Source organism: Ranitomeya imitator, chromosome 2 (assembly GCF_032444005.1).
Source record: "Ranitomeya imitator isolate aRanImi1 chromosome 2, aRanImi1.pri, whole genome shotgun sequence".
NCBI lineage: Eukaryota > Metazoa > Chordata > Amphibia > Anura > Dendrobatidae > Ranitomeya > Ranitomeya imitator.
Window position 1 is genome coordinate 28,295,432 of NC_091283.1, and position 12,413 is coordinate 28,307,844.

Consider the following 12,413-nt stretch of genomic DNA (forward strand, 5'->3'; position numbering starts at 1 on the left):
CTCAGGAACGCTTCAACGGATCCTAGCGGTTCTGAGATTGTTTTTTCATGACATATTGGGCTTCGTGTTAGTGGTAAATTTAGGTCAATAAATTCTTCGTTTATTTGTGATAAAAATGGAAATTTGGCGAAAATTTTTAAAATTTCACAATTTTCACATTTTGAATTTTTATTCTGTTAAACCAGAGAGTTATGTGACACAAAATAGTTAATAAATAACATTTCCCACATGTCTACTTTACATCAGCACAATTTTGGAAACAAAAATTTTTTTTGCTAGGAAGTTATAAGAGTTAAAAATTGACCAGCGATTTCTCATTTTTACAACACCATTTTTTTTAGGGACCACCTCACATTTGAAGTCAGTTTGAGGGGTCTATATGGCTGAAAATACCCAAAAGTGACACCATTCTAAAAACTGCACCCCTCAAGGTGCTCAAAACCACATTCAAGAAGTTTATTAACCCTTCAGGTGCTTCACAGCAGCAGAAGCAACATGGAAGGAAAAAATGAACATTTAACTTTTTAGTCACAAAAATGATCTTTTAACAACAATTTTTTTATTTTCCCAATGGTAAAAGGAGAAACTGAACCACGAAAGTTGTTGTCCAATTTGTCCTGAGTATGCTGATACCTCATATGTGGGGGTAAACCACTGTTTGGGCGCACGGCAGGGCTTGGAAGGGAAGGAGCGACATTTGACTTTTTGAATGAAAAATTGGCTGCACTCTTTAGCGGACACCATGTCGTGTTTGGAGAGCCCCCGTGTGCTTAAAAATTGGAGCTCCCCCACAAGTGACCCAATTTGGAAACTAGATGCCCCAAGGAACTTATCTAGATGCATAGTGAGCACTTTAAACCCTCAGGTGCTTCACAAATTGATCGGTAAAAATGAAAAAGTACTTTTTTTTCACAAAAAATTTCTTTTCGCCTCAATTTTTTCATTTTCTCATGGGCAATAGGATAAAATGGATCATAAAATTTGTTGGGCAATTTCTCCCGAGACGCCGATACCTCACATGTGGGGGTAAACCACTGTTTGGGCACACGGCAAGGCTCGGAAGGGAAGGAGCACCATTTGACTTTTTGAATGAAAAATTAGCTCCAATTGTTAGCGGACACCATGTCGCGTTTGGAGAGCCCCTGTGTGCCTAAACATTGGAGATCCCCCACAAGAGACCCCATTTTGGAAACTAGACCCCCCCAAGGAACTTATCTAGATGCATATTGAGCACTTTAAACCCCCAGGTGCTTCACAGAAGTTTATAACGCAGAGCCATGAAAATAAAAATTATTTTTTCTTTCCTCAAAAATTATTTTTAAGCCTGGAATTTCCTACTTTGCCAAGGGTAATAGGAGAAATTGGACCCCAAATGTTGTTGTCCAGTTTGTCCTGAGTACGCTGATACCCCATATGTGGGGGTAAACCACTGTTTTGGCGCACGGCAGGGCTCGTAAGGGAAGGCACGCCATTTGGCTTTTTAAATGTAAAATTAGCTCCAATCATTAGTGGACACCATGTCGCGTTTGGAGAGCCCCTGCCTAAACATTGCATATCCCCCACAAATGACCCCATTTTGCAAACTAGACCCCCCCAAAGGAACTAATCTAGATGTGTGGTGAGTACTTTGAACCCCCAAGTGCTTCACAGAAGTTTATAACGCAGAACCATGAAAATAAAAAATAAAATTTCTTTTCTCAAAAATGATTTTTTAGCCCGCAATTTTTTATTTTCCCAAGGGTAACAGGAGAAACTGGACCCCAAAAGTTGTTGTAATCTAATCCCAACTGTATGTAGCCATAACCCTAATCACAACCCTAACTACAACCCTAATTCCAACCCTAACCCTAAGGCTATGTGCCCACGTTGCGGATTCGTGTGAGATTTTTCCGCACCATTTTTGAAAAATCCGTGGGTAAAAGGCACTGCGTTTTACCTGCGGATTTACCGCAGATTTCCAGTGTTTTTTGTGCGGATTTCACCTGCGGATTCCTATTGAGGAACAGGTGTAAAACGCTGCGGAATCCGCACAAAGAATTGACATGCTGCGGAAAATGCAACGCAGCGTTTCCGCGCTGTATTTTCCGCACCATGGGCACAGCGAATTTGGTTTTCCATCGGTTTACTTGGTACTGTAAACCTGATGGTACACTGCTGCGAATCCGCAGCGGCCAATCCGCTGCGGATCCGCAGCCAAATCCGCACCGTGTGCACATAGCCTAATTCTAAAGGTATGTGCACATGCTGCGGAAAATGCTGCGGATCCGCAGCAGTTTCCCATGAGTTTACAGTTCAATGTAAACCTATGGGAAACAAAAATCGCTGTATACATGCTGCAGAAAAACTGCACGGAAACGCAAGGGTTTACATTCCGCAGCATGTCACTTCTTTCTGCGGATTCCGCAGCGGTTTTACAACTGCTCCAATAGTAAACCGCAGTTGTAAAACCGCAGTGAAATGCACAGAAAAACCGCGGTAAATCCGCGATAAATCCGCAGCGGTTTAGCACTGCGGATTTATCAAATCCGCTGCGGAAAAATCCACAGAGGACCAGAATACGTGTGCACATACCGAAACCCTAGCCCTAACCCTAGCCCTAACCCTAATCCCAACCTTAGTGGAAGAAAAAAAAATTTCTTTATTTTATTATTGTCCCTACCTATGGGGGTGACAAAGGGGGGGGGGGGGTCATTTAGTATTTTTTTTATTTTGATCACTGTGAGGTTTTATCACAGTGATCAAAATGCACTTGAATCGAATCTGCCGGCCGGCAGATTCGGCGGGCGCACTGCGCATGCGCCCGCCATTTTGGAAGATGGCGGCGCCCAGGAAAGAAGACGGACGGACCCCGGGAGGCTCGGTAAGTATGATGGGGTGGGGGGGGAGCACGGGGGGGTGGATCGGAGCATGGGGGGTGGATCGCAGTGCGCGGGGGGTGGATCGCAGTGCGGGGGGTGGATCGGAGTGCAGGGGGGTGGATCGGACTGCAGGGGGGTGGGATTGGAGCACGGGGGGAGTGGACAGGAGGACGGGGGAGCGGAGCACAGGATGGAGGGGAGCGGGCCACAGATCGGAGGGCTGGGGGGGGCGATCGGTGGGGTGGGGGCCGATGATATTGCAGCATCGGCCATGGCTGGATTGTAATATTTCACCAGTTTTTTAGGTGAAATATTACAAATCGCTCTGATTGGCAGTTTCACTTTCAACAGCCAATCAGAGCGATCGTAGCCACGGGGGGGTGAAGCCACCCCCCCTGGGCTAAAGTACAACTCCTCCTGTCCCTGCAGGCCGGGTGAAATTGGAGTTAACCCTTTCACCCGGCCTGCAGGAGCCCATTCCGGCCATGACGCATATGCTGCGTCACAGGTCGGAATGGCACAGGATTTCATGACGCATACGGTGCGTCAAAGGTCGGGAAGGGGTTAATAATCGGGTTAGTTCTGCTACCTTGGTTTCGCCTTTCTTTTGTAATTTTGGTTTTCATCCTTGTTTTTCTTCTGGGCAGGTTGAGCCTTCTGACTGTCCTGGTGTGGATTCTGTGGACAGGTTGCAGCAGATTTGGGCTCATGTGGTGGACAAGTTGGTGTTGGCTCAAGAGGAGGCTCAACGTTTTGCTAATCGTCGTCGGTGTGTTGGTTCCCGGCTTCGGGTTGGGGATCTGGTCTGGTTGTCCTCCCGTCATGTTCCTATGAAGGTTTCTTCTCCTAAGTTTAAGCCTCGGTTTATTGGTCCTTACAGAATTTCTGAGATTATTAATCCGGTGTCTTTTCGACTGGCGCTTCCGGCCTCTTTTGCTATCCATAATGTCTTCCATAGATCTTTGCTGCAGAAATATGTGGAGCCCGTTGTTCCCTCTATTGATCCTCCGGCCCCTGTGTTGGTTGATGGGGAGTTGGAATATGTTGTTGAGAAGATTTTGGATTCCCGTTTTTCGAGGCGGAAGCTTCAGTACCTGGTCAAATGGAAGGGTTATGGCCAGGAGGATAATTCTTGGGTTTTTGCCTCTGATGTCCATACTGTTGATTTGGTCCGTGCCTTTCATCTGGCTCGTCCTGATCGCCCTGGTGAGGGTTCGGTGACCCCTCCTCAAGGGGGGGGGGTACTGTTGTGAATTCTGCTCTTGGGTTCCCTCCGGCGGTTGTAGGTGGGAATGCAGTTGTATCTGAGTCACAGTCCTGGCCAGGTGTATCTGATGATTACAATTCGGACTGGGATATTTAGATGTGCTGGATCCTTTAGCCCTTGCCAGTTGTTAATGTTTCTTGTGAAGTGATGGATCACTTTCTGGCTTCTCCTGCCTGCTGCCAAATTTAGCAAAGATAAATGTTTGGGTTCTTTGTATCTGTTGCACACTGCTGTGTGCTTGTTTCAGTTTTTTTTCCTGCTCTGATTGTAGGATTCACTAGAGTTGCAGATTTACGCTCCTACATCTATTAGTAAGATGTAGGAAGTTTTTGTATTTCTGTTGTGGATATTTTTGAAAGGTTTTTTACTGACCGCACAGAACTCTGTTCTTTTCTGCTAAATTCTGTTTTCTGCCTGTGTATGTTTTTTCCTCTCCGACTCACCGCCAATATTTGTGGGGGGCTGTCTATCCTTTGGGGACTTTCTCTGAGGCAAGATAGTTTTCCTCTTTCCATCTTTAGGGGTAATTAGTCCTCCGGCTGTGACGAGGTGTCTAGGTTTGTTAGGTACACTCCACGGCTACTTCTAGTTGCGGTGTTAAGTTCATGATTGCGGTCAGTACAGTGGCCACCATCTCCAGTGAAAGTTCTCATGTTGCTCCAAAGTCACCGGATCATAACAGGCGTGATGGGAAAATAAGAGAAGTGAGGTGCTATAACTAACCACAGATATTTACTATGCCCAGGCAACGCCGGGCTCTTCAGCTAGTTATATATATATATATATATATATATATATGTATATATATATATATATATTAGTACAGATCAAAAGTTTGGACACACCTTCTCAATTAAAGATTTTTCTGTATTTTCATGACAATGAAAATTGTACATTCACACTGAAGGCATCAAAACTATGAATTAACACATGTGGATTTATATACTTAACAAAAAAGTGTGAAACAACTGAAAATATATCTTATATTCTAGGTTCTTCAAAGTGGCCACCTTTTGCTTTGATGACTGCTTTGCACACACTTGGCATTCTCTTGATGAGCTTCAAGAGGTAGTCACCGGGAATGGTCTTCCAACAATCTTGAAGGAGTTCCCTGAGATGCTTAGCACTTGTTGGCCCTTTTGCCTTCACTCTGCGGTCCAGCTCACCCCAAACCATCTCGATTGGGTTCAGGTCTGGTGACTGTGGAGGCCAGGTCATCTGGTGTAGCACCCCATCACTCTCCTTCTTGGTCAAATAGTCCTTACATAGCCTGGAGGTGTGTTTGGGGTCATTGTCCTGTCGAAAAATTAATGATGGTCCATCTAAACGCAAACCGGATGGAATAGCATGCCGCTGCAAGATGCTGTGGTAGCCATGCTGGTTCAGTATGCCTTCAATTTTGAATAAATCCCCAACAGTGTCAACAGCAAAGCACCCCCCCACACCATCACACCTCTTCCTCCATGCTTCACGGTGGGAACCAGGCATGTAGAGTCCTTCCGTTCACCTTTTCTGCGTCGCACAAAGACACGGTGGTTGGAACCAAAGATCTCAGATTTCATCAGACCAAAGCACAGATTTCCACTGGTCTAATGTCCATTCCTTGGGTTCTTTAGCTCAAACAAGTCTCTTCTGCTTGTTGCCTGTCCTTAGCAGTGGTTTCCTAGCAGCTATTTTACCATGAAGGCCTGCTGCACAAAGTCTCCTCTTAACAGTTGTTATAGAGATGTGTCTGCTGCTAGAACTCTGTGTGGCATTGACCTGGTCTCTAATCTGAGCTGCTGTTAACCTGCGATTTCTGAGGCTGGTGACTCGGATAAACTTATCCTCAGAAGCAGAGGTGACTCTTGGTCTTCCTTCCTGGGGCGGTCCTCATGTGAGCCAGTTTCTTTGTAACGCTTGATGGTTTTTGCAACTGCACTTAGGGACACTTTCAAAGTTTTCCCAATTTTTCGGACTGACTGACCTTAATTTCGTAAAGTAATGATGGGCACTTGTTTTTCTTTACTTAGCTGCTTTTTTCTTGCTATAATGCAAATTCTAACAGTCTATTCAGTAGGACTATTAGCTGTGTATCCACCAGACTTCTGCTCAACACAACTGATGGTCCCAACCCCATTTATAAGGCAAAAAATCCCACTTATTAAACCTGACAGGGCACACCTGTGAAGTGAAAACCATTTCCGGTGACTACCTCTTGAAGCTCATTAACAGAATGCCAAGAGTGTGCAAAGCAGTCATCAAAGCAAAAGGTGGCTACTTTGAAGAACCTAGAATATAAGACATAATTTCAGTTGTTTCACACTTTTTTGTTAAGTATATAATTCCACATGTGTTAATTCACTGCAGGTTCCCCCAGTGACAAGAAGACCACCAAGGAGATAAAGATATGATAACTGTAATATTACAAAAAAATATATATCTTACGCCAGTTTATGCGGTGCGGGGCCTTCAGACTCTTGTGATGAACCTCGCAGGTAAACGTGTCGCCTTTCTGGATCTCGGTCTCCAGCATCACCTCCATCTGGTACGACCAGTCGCCATTATGATGGGGCTCCGTGAACTCCACCTGCTCCGTCTGCTCCTCGTCATTCCGGTACCACTTCACCTCGATCTCAGATGGAAAGAAGCCATAGACATTGCACAGCAGGATGTGCTGCTTTGTGTGCGGACGCTCATACTGACTCATCAAGGAGATTTTGATTTTAGGTTCAACTGTAAAACATGAATAAATGGAATACAATTACTAAATAATCACATGAAATTATCAAATCACATTCCGTATAGAAGAAAGCTCAGTGCCACAGTGCTCACCACTAACGGGATCACCAAGCTCCACACAGTTATGTAGTACGGCTTATAGGATGAAGTACAACATTCATGGACGGAGAGGATCAGATCCTGAGATGAAGTCTCTTTTACAAATGAAGCTTCACATCAAAACTTGCACAACACAATACACATACCCCAGAAGGAGGCCACATCTTCAGATGACATCTAAAATATTAATGGTGTACAGGATTTGTGTCAGACCAGGAAATATTGCCCTGACAAGTTGTGGTTTGTGTGTCTGGATTTATGTGGGCTCCTCACTGATGTCACTGGGGTTCATTGGCTATGAACTCCGGTGACCTTTCACAAGTCACCGTTAGACACTGCAGCAGCATAATCACGCTCCCATCTGTTTGTTCCGGCTGGCTTGTTCAGCAGTCGCATCATTCCACCGCTCAACAAAGCACCCGGATGTAGCAGAGCTGGAGTTCTTCATGGGACAGCATCACATATGAATTCTCGGCAGACAGGTGAGGAATATGGTGGCTTATTTTTTATTTTACAGTAATTACCGTAGTGGGAAAAAGAGGGACAGGGAGTATTTATTTAAAATAAAGGAGTCCGTCTTACTTTCAACTAACCGACTTTATTCTGGCTATGTATTTCTTACAATATGACTATTGGGTTAGTAATGGGGGCTTTTTATAGATGCCTCTCAATTACTAACTCCTGGGCTTGATGTCAGCGGCTATAAAACATCTGACATCAACCCCAACCGTATTACCCCACATGCTACCGCACCAGGGCAAGTAGGAAGAGCGAGGCGAAGCAACAGATTTGGCGCAACTTATGGATGCGCCATTTCTGGGGCAGCTGAGGGCTGATGTTCTTTGTCTGGGAGGGGGCCAATATCTTCATTCAGTTCTTAATTCCAGGTGCACTAACATCTCAGCGTTACATTGACTTGGATGAGGAACAGGTTTTACACAGCCATTTCTCCAAAGTGTCCAAGTAACTTAAAAAAAACAAAAACAAAAACAGGCCGCATGTTGTTTGTGCTTCTGTGAGCAGCCTGTGTGGACTAAACAGGCTCCCATAGACGCTGCATCTCTGGACTTGTATCCCATCAAGCATCTCATTGGTCAGCAGTTGTACAGGGAGCTGCCAGCGGACGAGGCTGAAGTTGGTTTCTTATTCGTCAATTTTTTCTTTTCTGTTTTTTATAGGTTTAACAACAAAAAATAATCATCACAATAAAAAGATACAATGCAGCGAGGTGCCTTGATGTGAATACACTTAAAAACAGCTAAAAATGGGCATCAAAGTGGGCACCGAAGGTAGTTAATGAAAGGGTTAAATGACTTTGGGCCAATGATATCACAGAGCGAACATATAGAGCAGGGCGCCCCACATGAAAACCAGGTCTCTCCAGCCTTGTCCAAATGCGTTCTGGGCATCAGAATTGGCATCAAAGTGGGCAAACAGCCGATTTTGGCCATTTGAATAAGTAACTGGTGTTTTTAAGGGGTTAAATGACTTTGGGCCATTGATCTCACACTATCAATACTGTTGTGAATTCTGTGGCTGAATTCACTCCTGTGGTCACAAGTGGTACTGCAGCTTCTGAGCTTCTTCCCTCAGGTGATCTGGTGAGCTCGTTAACTGCTTCGTTACTTAACTCCGCCTGATGCTGCTATCTCTGCTCCTTGTCAATGTTCCAGTGTTGGATCTGAGCTTCTACTGCTTGTTCCTGTGACCTGCTGCTCTGTATAGCTAAGTGCTTTTTTGCTATTTTGTTGTTTTTTTTCTGTCCAGCTTGTCTTTTGTTTTGCTGGTAGCTCTGAGAAGCAAAGGGTGTACCGCCGTGCCGTTAGTTCGGCACGGTGGGTCTTTTTTGCCCCCTTTGCGTGGTTTTTGCTTTAGGGTTTTTTGTAGACTGCAAAGTTCGCTTTACTATCCTCGCTCTGTCTAAGATTATCGGGCCCCACTTTGCTGAATCTATTTCATCCCTACGTTTTGTCTTTTCATCTTACTCACAGTCATTATATGTGGGGGGCTGCCTTTTCCTTTGGGGTATTTCTCTGGGGGCAAGTCAGGCCTATTTTTCTATCTTCAGGCTAGCTAGTTTCTTAGGCTGTGCCGAGTTGCATAGGTAGTTGCTAGGCGCAATCCACAGCCGCTTTTAGTTGTGTTTAGGATAGGATCAGGTGTGCAGTCTACAGAGTTTCCACGTCTCAGAGCTCGTTCTTTGTTTTTGGGTATTTGTCAGATCACTGTGTGCGCTCTGATTGCTAGGCACACTGTGTCTCTGGATTGCCTTCATTACACCTTTCATTAGCAACCTTCGGCACTCAACAAGTCCACACAGAATTGATTCTCATTCAAAAAATTGTTTATTCATAATCAGCCAGCTGGAAGACAGACATCAAAATTCCAACGTTTCGGCATGCAATGCCTTTATCAAGGTAGTCTGCAAGCGCTCAGCGTGCTACAAATAGAATAAATGATAACTGGGAACACAAAAGATCCAAAAATATCGTATGCCTAAGCTAAGGCGTAATGTGATAGATCCAAAACTAAAGCCGGATATTAGATAAGGACGGTCCAGGATTAAGTGACCACTAGCCTATAATGGGTGAAATGCCGGCGTGCGTCCTGTGGCAACTGGGCTATCCTGCCCAGTTGCCACAGGACGCACGCCGGCATTTCACCCATTATAGGCTAGTGGTCACTTAATCCTGGACCGTCCTTATCTAATATCCGGCTTTAGTTTTGGATCTATCACATTACGCCTTAGCTTAGGCATACGATATTTTTGGATCTTTTGTGTTCCCAGTTATCATTTATTCTATTTGTAGCACGCTGAGCGCTTGCAGACTACCTTGATAAAGGCATTGCATGCCGAAACGTTGGAATTTTGATGTCTGTCTTCCAGCTGGCTGATTATGAATAAACAATTTTTTGAATGAGAATCAATTCTGTGTGGACTTGTTGAGTGCCGAAGGTTGCTTCTTTCATATACGATTTTTTTCCTTCGAGCACCGCATTAATTAAAGAGTGCACCACTTTTGACTTTATTACCTTTCATTAGCAGACATAACACAATACACAGATAGTGATGGCCCGCATCAATTCAGATGGCCAAAGTCGGCTGTTTGCCCACTTTGATGCCAATTCTGATGCCCAGAACGCATTTGGACAAGGCTGGAGAGACCTGGTTTTCATGTGGGGCGCCCTGCTCTATATGTTCGCTCTGTGAGATCAGTGGCCCAAAGTCATTTAACCCTTTCTTCAACGCTCTTCGGTGCCCACTTTGATGCTCATTTTTGTGCCAGTTTTGTAATTTTTGTAGCTGTTTTTAAGTGTATTCACATCAGGGCTCCTCACTGCATTGTATGTTATTACTGTGATGTGCATTCGGTGCGGCAGAACCTTCCTCTTACGACCATTAATAACCTCAGTGATATCAGCTGAGGCTGTAAGTGTTGGGATTTCTGCAGGATGCTCAGACTCCAGATGTTTTGAAAATTGAGTTTGCATTATCATTTGCATATCATTAACATGTCTACCAATCTGGTGATTTCCATAATATTCCACAACTTTTCCTTCTTTGTGTTGCAGTTTCTTTGTTGGAGAGTGCGTGTAATATATTGTATATCATTGGAGATGTTCCTTTAGCGTTTTCTTACCCTGCTTGTATAACATATACTTTGTGCAAGGATTAATAATTTAGGCTGGAGTCACACAAATGTATCACATCGAATGCGAGATGCTAATTACCCACGGCTCTTGCTCTGCTTGCTCTGTAATGCTACTGTGCTCCTGATCCTTGCGCATGACAGGATCAGAGCACAGTTGGGGAGGAGACGGAGAAAGTAAATTCTCTATCATATCTGCTGTTGGCATATAACGCACTGCACTCGGTTGACATCTGAGTGCAGTGCGATGTTTCACTCACAACCATAGGTTAGTATGAGTGCAAGTGAGCCGAGAGTCGCTGCGATTGTTCTCTCAGAAAACCAAAAAAGAAATGGACACTTGAGCTAAAAATACTAATAAATTTATTGGAAATATTCTAAAAAATCATCGAACAACAATCATAAACCACGTACAGGTGAAAGATGTTGCAGGATTAATCAGAATAGCCACTTAATACTATAGATAAACTGCATACATAAATCCATAATCTCAAAATTGATTTATATAAAAATGTATTGAAAATTGCAGAATAAAGTATATAGGCTAAAGGTTCATGATATCACATCAAATCCCAATACCCAGACCAAATAATGGTGAGGTACACAAATGAAAACAGTGTAAATAAATATAGCCCCAAAATAAGGCCACACAGGCTATTCCAATAAACAATTAATTTGTAGGGACTAGGGAGCATATAGTAACCAATAAAATTATTATAAGAAGCAATGAATAATATATATTTTTTAACTAATGCTAAGTAGTTGGTACATTAATTCTAAGGTGCAAGGTGCCAATAATACAATAAATATGACCTCATAATAAAGCCACAATAGCCAAATAGATAGATGGTTTAGTATAGTGTCCAATAACCACTGCACTTATAGCAGATCTAAGAAAATAAATCATATAATAAAGTGCAACGTGCAGAAGCTACAATGAATAGTATGGGGAATAATAACCCTTACTCAAAATAACTAATATATCTGTAAATACCATCTGCTAACTAAATATAGAGTGACATATGGAAGGTTATACAGGAAAAAGCCTGATAAATATATACTAGGACATAAAGGAATGAGGCCAAATGCAATCAAGGGAAATGATAGGTACACACGAACAAACCTGCTCCTGAGAACCCCAACATGCGTTTCGCACACTTGCTTCCTCGGGGGGCGTGTTGGGATTCTCTGTCCCACGTCCAGGAGCAGGTTAGTTCGTGTGTACCTATCATGTCCCTTTATTGCATTTGGCTTCATTCCTTTATGAATACAGTATATACAGGGTCTCACCCCCGGTCACCAGTGATACTGTGTATATTATTATTATTATATCTCCTCCTCTATATCCTACATGTAATATGTGCGGTATAATACAGTATATACAGGGTCTCACCCCGGTCACCAGTGATACTGTGTATATTATTATTATATCTCCTCCTCTATATCCTACATGTAATATGTGCGGTATAATACAGTATATACAGGGTCTCACCCCGGTCACCAGTGATACTGTGTATATTATTATTATATCTCCTCCTCTATATCCTACATGTAATATGTGCTGTATAATACAGTATATACAGGGTCTCACCGCCGGTCACCAGTGATACTGTGTATATTATTATTATATCTCCTCTATATCCTACATGTAATATGTGTTGTATTATACAGTATATACAGTGGTCTCACACCCGGTCACCAGTGAAACTGTGTATATTATTATATCTCCTCCTCTATATCCTACATGTAATATGTGTTGTATTATACAGTATATACAGGGTCTCACCCCCGGTCACCAGTGATACTGTGTATATTATT

General features: G+C 43.4%; 1 protein-coding gene across 1 annotated transcript in view; it reads right to left on the minus strand.

Annotated features, from left to right (window-relative positions):
* Positions 1 to 12,413, minus strand: part of LOC138661533 (H-2 class II histocompatibility antigen, E-S beta chain-like) — a 194,729-nt gene that overhangs the window by 48,995 nt on the left and 133,321 nt on the right. The window contains exon 3 of the mRNA XM_069746317.1: positions 6,553 to 6,840. Within this exon, the coding sequence (XP_069602418.1) occupies positions 6,553 to 6,840 (288 nt within the window). The remainder of the gene's footprint in view (positions 1 to 6,552; positions 6,841 to 12,413) is intronic.